The sequence below is a fragment of the Clupea harengus genome, chromosome 23 (genome assembly GCF_900700415.2).
Source record: "Clupea harengus chromosome 23, Ch_v2.0.2, whole genome shotgun sequence".
Lineage (NCBI taxonomy): Eukaryota > Metazoa > Chordata > Actinopteri > Clupeiformes > Clupeidae > Clupea > Clupea harengus.
This window is the reverse complement of record NC_045174.1, coordinates 18,845,540-18,863,144: the sequence shown is the minus strand read 5'-3', so window position 1 is coordinate 18,863,144 and position 17,605 is coordinate 18,845,540. Positions and strand designations below refer to the sequence as shown.

Sequence of the window (17,605 nt, the reverse complement as noted above, 5' to 3'; positions counted from 1 at the left end):
TTCCTCTGTGGAGCCTTTTGTTTGGAGTGTGTGGGGATCAGAGGGAGGACGTATGTTGAGAAAATACTTACCTCAAGTCGGTGCATGTTTGACTTTTTTTATGATTGTCATTAATTTGTCTACACCGAGAGGCAAGTCAAAACATCTCATTTAGCCAGCCAGGGGAGAAAAAAAAAACACAATCGATTTGACTAAACATTCGACTAAAGTCTTTTCGGGAAATATTTGATCCCTTGTGTGGTTGCCTGTGTGCTTGCCAGTATAACATACCCTGTAGAGAAATGTACTGACTTGCACATTTTCTAAGCAACGTTTGATAGTTCTGTCAGAGGGTCAAGGTAAAGAGCCAATCAAAGTGTCAGGCGCACCGAATATCAAAGTACTGAAACACACACAGAAAGGAGAATGAAATCAGGGACCACCACATGGACAGCGAATCAGTTCTCACAAAGACCGTTTGGAAATAAACATCCCTATTCACAACGCTTTATCGAGAGCTTCCTGTTTGATATTATGTAAATATACTTGAATTCAGACAAAAAAAAGAAAAACAGTGTTGGCATGCCTGCTCTCTTTCTCTCTCTCTCTTCATAGCGTGATGGAAAACACAAACACGGCTTCCCTCAGAGCCGGTGCCAGGCTTGCTGACAATGCCCGCACTGTGCCCTCCGAATGTAATGAACAATCTGGTTGTGGGTGTGTGTGTGTTTGCGAGTGTGGTGCCCCCCGAATGTAATGAACAATCTGGTTGTGGGTGTGTGTGTGTGTGTGTGAGTTAGCGAGGCATTAACGGCTGCCCGTGTTGCCGGACCCGAGCAATGATCAGAGTGCCGAGGCCTCGGTGCCACCGTCTGCCCCCTGGACTCTGATCAGTTATTCCGCACCTCCTGTACTTCCACATGACTTCACACCCTTGGGCTCCGGTGAAGGGAAGACAAAAAAAAAGGAAAACGTCCCCTATAATTGCTACTGTGCTAAATGTGTATTTATAAAGACGCGCTTAATTGGGCTCCGTTACGTCGGAGCCCAAGATGTAGATCTGGAACAGTGCCTCGGAATAGACTCAAGAATAGACCAACCTGTAATGCCTTGACCTGATAAAAGTTTTCCGCCAAAATGGATGACAAAAGTCACAGAAGAGCAACACATGGCTGTGTAAACCAGTGCTGCGGTCCACATCCACAGAAGGACCACAGGGAGTGACAGACGGTGGGGGGGGGGGGGTTTGACAGACTGCGGGGGGGGGGGGGGGGGGGGGGCGGGGTTGGGGGTGAGAGGGGGAGTGACAGAAGGGGGTTGTGGCGTGAATAGTGAGGGGTGCCATGGTGGAATGTAAGACAGATGGTACTGGGTGGTACACCCCCGGTGTGGGGGGGGTTAGTGTAGAAAGGAAAGCTGCCAACACGTCATTGGTGCCCACTGCTGCCAATCAGAAACTACTCTCACTTCGGTATTCATCGGGGACGTAGGAGAAAGTCCGATTTTGACCGGATGCTTCTCAATACTAGCTGTTATGTGGAATGTACTGACAACACATCCAGAAAAGATGTATTAAGTACATCTTCTGTGTCAATATACCATTGATTGTATTTTCACGTTGTCCTTTCCTGTTCCATTTCTTTAGCATATAAACATGACCCACATCATGATGAAATGCTCTTCCATACAGTAAACTGCAGGTTTCCCTTCCAGATGTATAGCGAAGCCACGCTTTTTCCTGAATAAGCAGCTTCGTGATGATTGTATTTTAACAGCACGTAACTGTCCCGTGAGTTTCTGGGACTGAACGGCCACTTTGGGCATTCTGAGGTTCCAAGTTTCCACAGCTGTGCTCCAGATGCTCGTGCGTCTCACTTCGCTCACATTCTCCGGAACGCCGCGCTGGAGTTAAATTGTTTGAAAATACCACTTCGCAAGATTTGGCAGGTAGGGCGTAGGGCTTATATGTCTAGCAATGGAGATGTAGGCTATTCAATCCGTGCAAACATTTTATTCAAAACTGGACTGTACAGCCAAACTGTCTGTAATCAAAATACATAGCACATAAAAAACACGACGACTCGGGCTGGCAAAGTCTCTCTCTCTCTCTCTCTCTCTCTCTCTCTCTCATATGTAATATCAGAACGTTGCTACCATCATTCATATTCCCACAATGACACAATCAACAAATAGCTTTTGTATGACTCCATTGCCGTATGTTTGGCTTCCATTGTGAGGGTGGTCATTGAAAGACGAGTGCTGCCCTCTAGTGTTCATGCTATTTGTTGCGGTTCATTTACAATGACTAAAACCTAGGGGTTTTGTTTACAACAGCAACCGGTAAGCTCGTGGCTTTCTGCTTTAGATTACACAAATAAAGGTTATCATAAATTTACAAATTACTGTATCAATAGTTTGTTTCAAGCACACTCTGGTATTTTGAAATGAAACGTAAGTAGTCTATGCATGTTCAATTCATTTGATTGGTTTATTAGCGTCGATGTAGTGTAGTGTTGGTTGATAGGCAGTGGTTTACTTCGCCAAGCATGGTATATACAGCAACAAGTCATTAGCCAGCTTCGTTTTAAGATGAAAGACTGATAGGGGCCAATTTATTTTTAATCTGATGCAAAATAGCATAGCTCTAAAACACGTGTAGCCTTAACCAAAATGTGGCGGATTCCTTCAGAGAGGAAGGTGATGCAAATTTACCACACACCTAGATCTAGATTCTAGAGGGACTCCCGGCGGGCATAGAGATATATCTGCGGTAAATTGAACTTTGTGTCTTTCATCTGAATGTGAACGATGATTCTGTATTTTTATACAAAGGATTGAGGCGGATTTCATGGTAATTGAAAGGCAATTAGAGTTTTTCTTTTTGGTCTTTCAGATCAGCACACTCTGCAAATGCAACTATGAATAGACATCAGAGATGTCCAAGGTATTACCAAGGATTCTGCTGTTTAGGTAGGTAATGGACCTCATCAATAGTGCATATGCAGTGCCGTTTCTTTCGGTCTTTCATCTTCCAGGGCCTGACGGCCCGCCATATCATATGTAGGCCACATTTGTCTCCACTAACGGAATTTTTCAGATGTTATTTGAAAGAGTCTTCAGCCACTCACTCCTTCATTACACTCTTTTCATGTCTTTTCTCGTTTCCTTCTGACGTTAACGTTTTGTTTTCCCCCGGGGCCCCTTACTCGGTAAACTACTCGGTCATGTTCGAGGACTTCCGTGTCAGAACCATAGACATATATAGATGTCTATGGTCAGAACTACTAGATAGCCCGTAAGCCGTCAACTTTAGCCTCCTCTTATTTATGACCCCCCTGAAGACAACCACAGTGGATATCATCAGAATTATGAGGTCGCATCGGAACAAAAAACTCCATGATAGGGGTGCCTTTGACTGACTGAGACTACTGGGAGACATCCTTACACTTGTCAATGACTGACTGATTTCATTAGGAAAATATGGGTAAGCCATTCATTTAGTTGTTAATCAAGACTTCAATAAGAGATATGGTTGCCTTAAATGCATATTTGCACCTTGATGTTGGCTATATTTCATGACAAAAGCACTTTCGAGGTGCATTTTCTAGTTGTAGAGTGTAACGTTCTCACCACTAGATGGCGGTGTTTATTCAGGTTTGGTACTTATCCGTTCCGTATCATTCATGAATCAGCATTAAAGTTGTATAAACAAATAGTTGTTTTTATTATATTTATAACATATTTTGATATATATTCATGTATATAAGTAATAACTTTACAAGTTACGTATAAATAATCCCGTCAGAACGTCAGTATAGTACAGAAACAGAAGTGACATACACACAGAATTGTGTACGATTGTTTGAGGTTCACCAAATAGAAAAGGTATGAAAATATTCTAATCTGATGAGTCACTGCTCTCGATGGACCAGTGTCCATTTAGGAACAGCATCAAGTTCACGTTCTCTGGCTCCAGGTGGCACCTGTTGTAGTGAAGCCTTCTAGAAACTTCCTGGTTGAAGGCACGCCGTAGAGGGACGACTGTCGACACGACCGTGAGGTATTTCAGCGCGACGAAGCTTAGCTTCTTTAGCCTCCTGGGCAGTCTCCAAAAGTCAAGCGGGTTCTGATTTGGCAACATGGTGCTGGTGCTCTTGTACTCGTTCAGTATTTCCGTAATTTCGGGCGACTGGGCGCCCGAATGTTCGGAGCCTCTGCTCGGGCTTACGGCTTTCAGCTCCGTTTGGAGTTTGTGCTCGATAGTCTGTGCCCTGCTGTCGAACCACAAGATGTTTTTGAAGCGTGGGTCCAAGGCCGTGCTCAGGGTCATCCAGCGATTGTCCCCCGCGTGACCCAAGTGTCTCGTGAAAACCTCGGCCATCGCCCTGGCCACCTCGTTCCCCTCCTCCGCGAGCCTGGCCATTGACTTCTGCATCTTGGTCACGAGCGGGATGATATTCGAGATGCATTCGTACCCGTCGCTGTCCATCTCCTTCACCGCGTCTTTGAGGGGCTGGAAGGCCGCCACGATGGCGTCGATTTTAGCCGCGTCTTCATCGTTCAACCACAGGTCGGCTCTGACGCGCTGGATGAGCACCATGTTGATGGCGTTGCGCTGCTCCGACAGCCTCTGCAGCATGGTGCAGACGTCCAGCCACGTGTCCTCTGAGGCCTGCACCAGCCGCAGCGGGCTGAGCTGCAGCGTCTCCTGGTTGGCTCGGAGCTGCCGCTGGGCGTCGCGGTCGTGCTGGAAGAAGCGCACCACGCTCCGGCACTTTTTCAGCAGCTGCCGCGCCCGGCACGCCCAGGCGTCGAGGAGAGCCAGCGCCTCGCAGAACGCCACGTCCAGCGTGCAGACGAAGCAGCGCACGTGCGCCCAGCCCTTGGCCTCGCAGCTCTCCGTCATGCTCCCCTTGCCCATCATGTTGGACACCACCACCTTCACCTTCTCGGCGATGCCCCACCTGCTAGACAGCTTCAGGAGCAGGTCCACCACCTTCGCCGCGTCCCGCTGCGCGCCCAAGTGGGCCGTCTCCAACACCAAGCTCCGCCTCTTCCAGTACTTGTCGATGAAGTGGCAGCTCGCCGTCAGGTAGGCCCCTTCCGAGGGGTGCGTCCACATTTCGGCGGTCAAGGCGACCTCGGGGACGGACTGCAGCATCTCCTTCACCTCGGACTTGATGCCCTCGTGCACGCTCAGGAGTTCGGCGCGCACCCACGCCACGGAGGATGGTAGGTCAACGGTCGGGTTTAGGGCCCGCGTGAAGGCTCGAAAACCGGCGTCTTTAACGGTGCTCAGGGGCATCAGGTCAGTCACAAGCATTTTCAAGAGATGATGCTTGAGAGCCTCATTGTCTCCTGAGGAAAATGCCAGAATGAGTTGCTCAGATAAATAAATGAATGAATGAATGACGTAATGAAGGACTTGACTGCAAACTAAATAAAAACCACACACACACACACACACACACACACACACACACACACACACACACACACACACACACACACACACACACACACACACACACACACACACACACACACACACACACACACACACACACACACACACACACACACACACACACACACACACACACACACACACTTAAATTGAAAGAAAGGTCATGAATACTAACCTTGAGGGGCTGGTTGAGGTACGTTGGCCTGTAAGTGAGTCATGTGCAATTTTCTGCTCCTGCTGCTGGACCTGAATCTCACGGCCCCTCTCCCCCGCTTGCATGCTTGAAGTACACAGGTTAACAAAGCATCCGGTTAAGTTAAGCACCGTTTCACTAGAGATACATAGAAATACAGGAACTACATTTAGTGTTCCGTTTTCTTGTTTGACAGATAAACGACCAGATCCATTCTTTGGGGAAAAAAAGGGAAGGGTGGACTTACGTGTAGCCATTGTCCTCAGACTGCTGTGGAAGACCAGTTCAGTCGGTCGTTGGTTGATCTCGGTGTCGTGTAACGTCTCCTCAGTCTTCACTCTAGCTTTACAGGGTGTGAAATTAAACAGGGTGCAGCGGTGAATACGATTAACTTACCCAGACAAGCCCAGACAAGCGAGTGAAGGTAAGGGGATTTCCTTTTACTATTTGACAGTTCTGCTTTCAGGCAGATTCACTTCTGACAAAACGAAAGTAAGACGCAACATACTTCCTGTAACAGGAAACAAATAATAAATGGGCGCCCCAGGGAGAGCGGACCTCTGCCAAGAATAAATGCCTTTTCCTGCCAAGTTTACTTTGTGATTCAGAGCCACTAAAGGTAATGGTTTCTTCATGGGGCCATACTACACTTCTCCAATACGTTTCATGAAACTTTCATTGGCTAGGTAGTTTTTGCGTAATCCTGCTGACAAAGACAGACACAGACAGACAGACAGACAAAAACTGAAAACGTAACTTCCTTCCTGCTGATAAAGACAGACAGACAGACAGACAGACACACAGACAAAACTGAAAACGTAACTTCCTTACCAGAGGCAAAAAAGGGCACACATACCTTCCTGATCATAATGAGTAATTATCTACATTCAATAAAGCATCTGAACATTGAACTTTAACGAAACACGCTGGGCCATGCCATCAGCTCCCCCAATACTTCCTTCCCATCATGTTTCTCTCTGCTGCTAATTTAGCCCCTTAATAAGTGTTTGAGAATCACAATCAGGTGTGCGGGGTTGGGGAATCACAAGCAGGTGTGTGAGGTTGGAGAATCACAATCAGGTGTGTGTGGTTGGAGAATCACAATCAGGCGTGTGGGGTTGGAGAATCATAAACAGGTGTGTGGGGTTGGAGGGGTGGAGCCAAAGCAACAAGTGGTGCAGGTGCCGAATTCAACACCAGCTTCCAGGAATAACGACCTCATGCACAGAATGTGAGAACAAGCCAATAAGCACATTCATGAATTAAATGATTTAACCATGAAGTCTAGTCCAACCACACCCAAATTCTTCGTTCAGAACATCGTGCCATTTCCCATCATCCATTTCTTCATCGTCATCTTTTCCAGTATTGTTACAAAAGGTGATTAATATAATTATTTCCTGCTTAAACGAAACTCCTCTGAATCATTCTGACAGACAGAACCCGTTTAGTGTGTGTAGAACAGTTATATTGGATGGTAAGTTCACCCCCAGCTCAGAGCGGAACTCCACCCACTGCATCATTTAGAAAAATGCTTTAAAGTCCCAAGCGGTTCATTCTATGTCTGCATCAGCCTTTCAGGATGGTTTTAAACATCAGATGGCGTGTTGAGCCGTTTTTCAACCCATAAAATTAAGGGTTTTTTTTTAACAAAAATGTATTTTGTTTATTTAAATAGAAATAATACGTTTTTCAGTATTGATGTGTCTCACTACAGTAGTCATATCATTCAGTCTACAGCTCATTGCCCATATTTAGGGATTAAGACACAGCTTTATTTCAAAAGGTGACATTTTGAATAATTATTTCCCAGTTTTACTTTTCTAAGGGCATTAGCACAGCTGTTCCACAGTTGCATTCGAATCCAGCCAGTGTCTGTTAATTAGCAACATTAATTAGCATTGATTAGGGGTGGGGTCTTTAATTAAGCCTTTATTAAAGGCAGCCAGTCTAATAGGTCTCTCTGGAGACCCAAATAGAAAAGGCACTGTTGAAAAACCATCCTGATGCAGTGGTTTTGCTGTTCTTTAAACAGGTTTTGGTATAATTAAGGTTTAGTCTCTCCTATATGTTTATCATGTTTTTGCTTATCTTACCTTCTGGAATTTTTGAGTGTCTCGGTGTGTCTCCGGTCTTTGGCGTTGCGATGGTGTTGACTCCCCACGCTAGTCCATGTTATTGATGTTGTCTTTCCATGGTTGAGGTTAGTCTCTTCTTGCTTCGCTTATACAAAATGGATGAACAAAATGATAATGCCACGTTAATTATGGTCCATTACTTTTTCATAGTCTCTGTGTAAAGACGAATGTGACTTGCACTCATAGTATGACTGACATTTGTCTAGTGCAATTAGAAAGAAGCTGTGGATAACAAACCCATTGTGACACGCTAACTCCTGGAATTTACTATTCCTTTGTGACACGTTTTAAGCCAAATCTTCCAATCAGACTTCTCACCTCCTCCTCTGGTGTTCTGTGTCATTCAGTGTCGAAACATGAGAGTAGGTGATTGGCTAGCACCGCTGTCGAGTGCTTTGTGTAATCAATTCAGTTTCTACAGTTAAACCTCTGTCAGCCAACAGTTCAGAGTTCAAGTCCAGATCAATGCCTCATTGTGCCTGCATTATCTTCACTCATTCATGGGCAGCACATTTATGGCTCTTATATTGCTTTTATAGAGATGTTTTTATCTGACTGTGGAATGTTCTGGAATCTTCAGCCTCAGCCACATAGGGTCAGGCATTCTTTTCTTAGTGCCTTTTCCTTATAGTTCGAATCCAGCCAAAGCCGACGAGCTTGTCATGTCTCTGATTCTCTGTTTAGCGAGACTGTAAGCCACTGCAAAGGAAACCAGGTACACCGCAGTCGCTAGCTACCTGTAGTCAAGCTGTATATACGCAGTCAATGCAATCCTCACACAAACTATCAAAATGATTTTAGATTTTCAAAACCGCCGCCAGATCACGCCAAACTTGCTGCGTGTACTTCTTCTGGGCCTTCCGACCTGCTTGGCCACCCCATTGCTACTTGCAGCTATATTTCAGAATATTACTATACACACATGGCATCACACATTTGCATTGCGATGATAAAAAAAAAACTTTTCTGATAGCAACTTTCAGAGCGAAAAACCTGCATCATTCTAAATAGCCTGGGTTATTATTATTATTATTATTATTATTATTATTAATCATTCCACACTAATAATAATAATAATAATAATAATAATAATAATAATAATAATAATAGGCCTACGTCAAACAAGTCAAACAAAGTTGTGGACCAAGAACTGAACTGCTGCCCAGTATTCCGGCATCGTGCGGACCCCTTGATTGTAATCGCGTTTGAGACGTGCAATTCTCCTCTCCAGGCGCCTCCACTTTTAGTCCAGGCAAAGTAACTCATTTTGGAGCCAAAAATAGAACTAATTGTAAAATTATTTTTTTCAGCCTAGATGATTTCTATGAGGTGTCCAGAACAACATACTAAAAGTCCTAAGAAATCCTAGTTGAGGAAATATGTTAAATTCTCATCAATCCGAGATGTGTGCCAATAAGGCCTGCAGGCAACAATACACCCCAATGGGGCTATTTTTTTCCTTTACTCCTATCAAAATGAAACTTTACACAATGAAAGTACCCATGAAAAGTAAAAATGTTTGTATTACAAGTTTCTTTTGAAAATGAATTTTAATATGTAAATTAGCTATACACTAATCGAATATGCCCAAAATACACCCAAATAGGCTTAATTTTTTCCTTTACTCCCACCACAATAAAACTTTTCATGTATACTTTTACTATGTAAAGTAACTTTTTTTGTATTACAAGTTTCTTTTGAAATTAATTTGAATATGCACATGAGCTCCACACTATTTGAATATGTCCCAATTTGCATAGGCAGAAACACCATTCGTATGTATGGAAAATACATCGGCCCAATCTTCATCCAATCATCCTACTGCCAATGGGTGATGGCAATGCTGCTTTTAGACTGGCCTCTAACCTGAAAACTGCCTAGTATGCTTAGTATGTTGTTCTGGGCACCTCATAGAAATGATCTAGGCTGAGAAAAATTATTTTACAATTAGTCTGTCGTAAAACGCTACTTTGCCTGGACTATTTCTCTTGTGTGGAGGACGCAGCTTAAGCGGAGAGACAGGTGTTTGCCCGTCTCCTAATAAAGTTGGTGAAACAAATGCAACATTCGCTGATTAGCCTACCTCTTGTTACCAGCAGGACACACACAACACTATCCAAAATGGCATTGCATTGAAGAAATCAGGCCTATGATGTGCATTGCGCATGCATGCTTTGTCAGTGCTTGACAAGATCTGCGTAATGTCCTGCGACAATCGGACGGTGATTTCCTTTGCACGAGTGGTACCCTATCAAAACCAGAGTAGGCTAAGTTAACAAATATTGCCTAGGAAAAGTGATATGCGTGATAGCCCGGTGAGCGTCTCCGCTCCGCTGCGCAAACTAAATGCTGTGTGTGTTTTGTGCCACTTAAAATATTTCTAAATTATGCCAGGGGGTGCAATCCCCCCCCCCAATGCATGCATAGGCCTACATTTTGGCATGTCATTAAACTCGTGAGCCTGCACTTCCAGCATCCCTGTATAGGCCTATGTGTAAAACATGAAAATTCCTCCCACGGACTGCAGCAAACACGCCAGTGAGCTGGCCTCTTGCATTCTTCACCTTGCACACGCACTTTTTGCCACCCCACCACAAACATGAAACCGGCACCACTGGTGTCACGCGCATCGTTTCACTTTTTAATGCGAACCAGTCACAGTTTACCACCAACAGCCCTTTAGTAATGTCTTATAGTCAAGATACGAGAAGGTACTCCTGGGGCAACCAGGTGATCACCTAAACGTACGCCTTTCTAGAGAGAGAGAGAAAGGCAACTCACCGTTTTCGCGCAGTCGTTAGTCTCCTTCTTCCGATTCACTCCTCTGGCGATTGGGCAGAAGACGATGGAGAAGACTAATGAATTCGACTTGGTGTATAAGGGGAGGTGGATAAGATGGTTTTTTCTATTGGTGGCCTCAAGTCTTGCTTGTCGGTCATCTTTTGAGTAGCGTACATTTCCTCTCCCCAACGTGCATTTCTTCACGCTGCCCTAACTGTTCCTGTTATCTCTGACTTGCACATTTCAAATGACACTCAGAATAACCCCCAACTACATTTCTTCACCCCAACGTACACTTCCTCCCCCCGCCCTAACTGTTCCTGTTTTCTCTGCCTCGCACATTTCAACTTTTAGTCCTCTGTTTTTACTGACTCACTCACTCACTTAGGCACATTTTAGCACAGCAGTTTCTATTCTATCAATGGTTGTTTCTTGATTTTGTTATTTTACTTTTAAGCCGTTTCAGCAGGCATGCATTTCTATTTAATTTGTATTAAACATGGTTTGGTTGTGCTGGTAATCACACTCATACAAATACACTTGCTACGTATATATATATTCACATATTTTTATTTAACTTAATATCCCTGGAAACTGCCCTTCTTGTATTTCAAACTGTTGTTACTTGTTATATGTTATTTTTGGTATATGTTATTTTTGTTACCTGTTGTATGCCGTCTACTGCGTAGATGTTGGCTGCCAAGTCGTAAGAATTTCGCTGCTGCGCTGAAGCAATTTGGTGTATGCGATAATAAACACTTTGACCTGACTTGACCTTTGACCTGGGGTGCTCTAGGGTTGGTTACTCTGCTGGCGGGTCCATTTCTTTGTGGGTCATTCAACGAGACCGAGAAGTGCGCCTGCTCTTAAATCACCATCTCCACGTGAAGGCAGAGAAGTGCGCCTGCTCTTTAAATCACCATCTCCACATGAAGGCAGAGAAGCTTAATCTAATGATGTGATTGTGTGGTAGAGTGGCCGACGAAGTGTACGCTTTTGTTATCATCTCTAAAATGAACACTATATTGGTTAAGCCTTTTAATTTCATAATCCTCACCTTTTGACTTTGTCTGGATGTGTATGGGAATCAGTGCGTCTTGCCCAGCTGTGGTCTCCTCTGAGGTTGGCTTTGTTTCCGTTCTCTATGAGGTCCTGTTGGCCTCAACTGGAGCCATGATTTGTAGATCTCTGGTTTAGGTAAAACCCTCTTCTTTTCAGATCTGGATAAAATGTGTTAAGAAGTGTTGTAGAAGTTCAAGAAAAATCTTAAAAAAAAAAAAGAACTTCAAAAGACAGGCAGAATGTGGAGAAAAAGAGGGTCTAGTTTTGCAGCATAAACCTGAGCAAGTCTCGATACTACACTGACTTTAAAGAGTTTTTCACACCCCTTTTTATACACCTGAAGAGCCCCTCCTATTAGACCAAATCATCCTTGACCCTAAATCGGGTCATGTTTGGTCTTTTCCTGCACCTGCTTTCCGTCAGTATTGTGGAAATTCTAGTGCTTCCCCAAGCCCATAAATAATAAATAAATAATAATAAATAACAATAAATAATGGTCTTCAGTGAAAATTCACATTTAAAGTTTACTTCGGACTCCTGTATAAGTATCTCTTTATTCAATATGCATTACGGGCTCACTCACATCTCAGCAGACGAGAGAGAAGCAAAGGTTTTATAGGCTGAAGTTGGTGTGACTCCGACGCCAGCGCACTATCTGGCAGAGATAACCACATGGTGGGTTCCCACGTCCATGGTCATCTCGCTATGCTTTTTGAGCATTAATCTTACTATGCTTTTGAACAACAAGATATTTCCGTTCCAGATTCTGATTACACACACTAGTTTAAGCACACATACACACACACACACTAGTTTAAGCACACATACACACTAGTTGAAGCACACACACACACACACTAGTTTAAGCACACATACACACACACACACACACACACTAGTTTAAGCACACATACACACACACACACACACACACACACACACACACTAGTTTAAGCACACATACACACACACACTAGTTTAAGCACACATACACACTAGTTGAAGCACACACACACACACACTAGTTTAAGCACACATATACACACACACACACACTAGTTTAAGCACACATACACACACACACACACACACACACACACACACTAGTTTAAGCACACACACACACACACACTAGTTTAAGCACACATACACACACACACTAGTTTAAGCACACACACACACACACACACACACACTAGTTTAAGCACAGACACAAAGCCAGAAAGGTAAGCACTTAAGAAACAAAGGCACGTGATTACCACACATACACTCTTGATTATAGTCAGAGTTTTGCATTTCTCTATCAGATGGCATCTCAACTTCCTCTTCACACACTTTTTAAACGTTTCCTTCACATTACTGTTAAGACCATTTAAGCAAGTTGTCCTCCTGTCAACTGTCAACTGAACAGTGCATGCCCACTATGAAAGCGTCCTGGAACAGACTGATAAGGCAGCCTTGGTGCCAAGGAAAACCTGTATATTTGGTATACTAGTAACTACAATTTTTTAGGGCAGAAAGATCACCACGGGACATGTACGAGATAAGATTAATAGTTGAACTGTGAGAATTGGACTTTTCAAACTGAGACCTCATTGTTAAGGAGTTAGTTAGTAACAGCCCCTCAGGGGATCAATGCTTAAGCAACATTGTGGCGACTTGTGGCGACTAAGGGTTAAAAGGAGGATCTGTCATTGTCTTATCAAAAAGACTTGCGGTTCCTCTTAGCGGCATGGCTGTGAAAAAATACTTTAGCAGATGTCCTCCAGTAGGTCTGTCCTAGAGGACACGTCCCTGTGGAGATGTCGTCCTCCAGTAGGTCTGTCCTACAGGACAAGTCCCTGTGCAGAGTGTTAGATTATCTAAATCTACGTGTTGGTTTACAGAAAATCAAGTGAAAGACCGCCACGAAGCAATAGGTTTGAATTCAGTTGAGTTTACTGAGTTTTAAGAGATGTACAAATACAGTCTTAGGTGAGTTCACAAAGAGCTCTGTCACCCACGACTGGAGAATGCATTCTGATATCATTGTACACAGATCCTCCTTTTAACCCTTAGTCGCCACAATGTTGCTTAAGCATTGATCCCCTGAGGGGCTGTTACTAACTAACTCCTTAACAATGAGGTCTCAGTTTGAAAAGTCCAATTCTCACAGTTCAACTATTAATCTTATCTCGTACATGTCCCGTGGTGATCTTTCTGCCCTAAAAAATTGTAGTTTACGGCCACTGTCACTGCTGGCCGTGCTGGCCCTGTCAATGTCACACCCGCAGCGACACCTCAGGGTAATAGGCCTCTTTCCTTAGCACGGTGAAATTAGTTATTAATCTGTTTACTGTTTTGAGCTAAATTGCTTGACATGAACTTCAACTGAACTGCTTGTTGATGACTAAACATTGGTGACATCAATAAACTTGATTTTCTCTTACAAGAGCCTGATGTGTGCTGAAAGCGTGCTGTGTGCCAAATGTCTAAAAGATTGCGGAAAATTGAAGCCCTTCTGCTGTTTTTATGACTGACAGTCTTTGTTCTATAACTGGGACTATCAAAATTGTGAGCGGGTACATGGTACTCCTATTTACAATTATTTTTCTTCACTTATTGTGTTCCCTTTGCTTTTCTTCTGTGGTTACCATCATTATACTGTGGCTGCTTCAAGTACATCAAACAACTGTCATTGTGTGTGTGTGTGTGTGTGTGTGTGTGTGCACACAGTCATGTGGGTGTATGAAAGGAGACAATCAGTCACTATATACACATGGATTTTGATGTCATGATGATGATGATAATGTGGATGTTGTGGAGTACTGGCTGATATCTATGGACATTCAGGTCCGCTTACAAATTTGATTCATGGCATTAAGTTTTCGTGTCCCTTCCTAATATCATTAGATAGAAACTGAACACAAAGGCATAGGGCATTTCAAAGTTCCCTTCCAAGTAAAAGTCCTAATATCATTAGACAGAAACTGAACACAGAAGCTTGGTGATGCGATAAGCAATGAGTTTTGTTTTTATTGACACATCATTGAAGGTTATCTGTCTGCCAAGTACCATAGAATCATTGAAGGTTATCTGTTGCCCATAGTACCATAGAAGCATAATGCACAGCGTACAAAAGTGTATATATTCCATATAAAAAGACTACTGGATTATAATTGAGGACTGCAAGCTTAACTGATTCTCACTGTCACTGATTAGTGAGTATTCGCCTAGACAATTGTTATTCATATTTATCGTACGTAGTTATCCTCCCCAGCAGTGTGTCTGTTACAGGCTGTCGCCCTCCCAGTCAGTCCCCTACTGTCAGTTGATGTTAACTTAAAATGAATGCAGCACAAAATAGAATTGAAAAAAAAAAAGAAACATTGAATTTTGCATATGCAAAGGCAAGCTGCCTACATTTCAGAGGGCTTAACCCATAAAACAGCTAAAACGGATTCTTAATGTGGCTGTCACTATCATTAAACACCATGTACCGTGTGTCGTTGATAACTTGGCATGTCTGTAACTTTCCATCCTTTCTTCTCAGTATTCACCTTTTGAGAGTCACTCTGTCATTCTCTTTGTCTCCATGGCGACTGATTTCCTACTTCCTCAGCTGTTTTCTTTAAATCCTCTCAGAAGTGTGAAGCTGAATGGCTCAACTTACCCCAGGCCTCTAACCCCACAACTAACATTTTGGGGGAAAAAATGCTTCCCTAAAGTAAGACACAAACAAATAGCAAACATATAAAACACAAAATCTACCACTGACTTGAATACAAAAAAATAATAATAAATCAACACCATCAACACACACAACAGGTTAAGCAGAGCTTCTGCATTGAGGCAACCATTTTGAAGAGGTATAATGTACAAGAGTGTTTGTAGCCAACTTTGCGGTTAATAATTTTGTCCAGATGAAAGGCATCTTCATGTGAAAGTACCGTGGTAAGAAGTGCGTGATACTTGTGGACGACTGGAACCAGAACCTGGTAGTTGCATCTCAAATTCAGGATACTGGGCAGAAGTGGCCTGTTCAGTACAGAGTACAGTACACTGTGTGTGTGTGTGTGTGTGTGTGTGTATAAACATCTTGTGCTGCTGTGCTGGCACTGGTATGAAGTGTCATTGTTCCGTGATTTGTCATAATTCTTCAACATGATCATTACAGGCTTCAACATAACCTGCAAAGCTACGTGGCTGGAGTTCCTTGGTTATAATGAAGGACGAGTGTTCAAAAAGTGTTGGTTTGTTTTTCATAGAGCCTTGGTAAAATGTCCGGTGGTATGTCCTCATAGCCTTTTGTACAGTCTCTCTAGTCCTCTAAAGCAACTACCATGAAAACTTTACATATCAAAAGCCAAAAATCGTCAAGTCAGTTAGTCAATTACTAAGACTAAACATAAAAATGTCTGGTTTTACACATAAGCTATTTAAATATTGCTGAACAATTGCTTCAAATCATAATCATCTAAAAAAAAAAAAAGAAGAACAACATGGACAACTCAGTGTTTTTCATTTTCTGCAGTGTCATGCAAGCTGACGTTGCCCTGGAGAAACAACATGAGGTTGACATTTTCTGGCTCCAGGCATGTTTGTCTGATACAGGTTAGGTTTGATTCTTCTGTCTGAAAAGCACGCTCACACGGAGTTGCCATAGACACGACCGGCAGGTATTTCCGAGCAACTTGGACCAGCGCTTTGTAATCTTCCGTAAATCTCCAGAATTTCAGTGGGTCCCCTCTTTTTGGTCGACATTTTTCATGTAGGTACTTGTTCAGAATAACCATGTATCCGGACTGTTCTTGCGGTGCTGCCATGTTAAGTTTCTTCATTTCTGTTATGATGTATTTTTTTGTCAATTGACTCTGATCCACAAGGTCAGCCATTTTGAATCTTGGGTCAAGGGCTGTACTCAGGGTCAACCAATGCACAGATTTCATTTTGAGGAGTTTCTTCTCACATTCTTGAGCAACCAGCTGAGCTATATCACTGGGGTCGTCTGTCAATTTAACTTTCAGTTCCGTCAGAAGTGGGATGATCTCAGAACTTGAGTAGTAGCTGCTCACCATGTGTTTCACAACCTCTTTGCACGGTCTTAGTACAGAGAGGACGCTTTTGATCCGATCCTCTTCTTCATCATTAAGCCACATGTCATATTCATCTCGATCGCGAAGAGTGGCTTTGATGGACTCTTGTCTATCGGATATTCCCTCCATCATGTGTAGGGTGGACAGCCATTTGCTATCAGAGGTCCAGGGTAGAGGTTGTGGTTTCACCTTGTGGTCGGTCTGATGCCTCTCAAGTTTTAGCGCAGCCTCATGGTTCTTCTGGAAGTGTTGTACAATGTTTCTGCATTTCCTGAGCAGCTCATGCCAAGACTCTTGAGGCCTCGTGTTGCAGAAAACCTTCTCAAACATACTGTTGAGGTAAAATGCAAAACACGGCATGTAAGTCCATCTCATATTTTGAAAGTGTTCTTTCATGTTGTCCACATTTGAGACCACCAAGGTAATCTTCTCGTGTATGTCCCAGGCTTTTGCGATTCTGGACAGTTGTTCAGCAATGTTGTGAGCAGGATCTCCATCATTTTCCAAGCATGTGGTTTCCAGTATGTAGGATTTCCGTGTCCATGTCTTATCCAGAAAGTGACAGCGCACCGTGACATAGCTATCTGCTGATTTCTCCCAAAGATCAGCGGTTAAAGTGACATATTCAGTCTGTTTTAAATGCCGTATGACCTTAGTCTTTGTTTCTTCATACCTCTTCAGAAGTTCTGAATGAACGCTAGAAGCACTCAATTCAGTATCACATGATGAGTCTAAGGCTTTGACAAATTCTCTGAACCCAGCTTCTTCAACTATCTGTAGTGGATGGAGATCCTTCAGTATCAATTTGATGACTTCATTCATCCAGTTACCTGTGCAAAATAGAATTCAGATAATAGAATTCAAAATATGGGCTAATATTCTTTTACAACTTTGTATTTCTTATTTCTAT

The 17,605-nt window shown here is 43.2% G+C and overlaps 1 protein-coding gene across 1 annotated transcript; it reads right to left on the bottom strand.

The window, feature by feature from the left end:
• Positions 1-2,719: 2,719 nt before the first annotated feature.
• Positions 2,720-11,693, bottom strand: si:ch211-152f22.4. The gene is made up of 5 exons (XM_042703262.1): positions 11,616-11,693; positions 7,736-7,862; positions 5,887-5,978; positions 5,622-5,726; positions 2,720-5,337 (listed from the first exon to the last, which is right to left on the bottom strand). Exons 3-5 carry the CDS (start codon positions 5,894-5,896, stop codon positions 3,878-3,880), a joined length of 1,575 nt encoding a protein of 524 aa, XP_042559196.1. The 5' UTR covers positions 5,897-5,978; positions 7,736-7,862; positions 11,616-11,693; the 3' UTR covers positions 2,720-3,877.
• Positions 11,694-17,605: the final 5,912 nt, after the last annotated feature.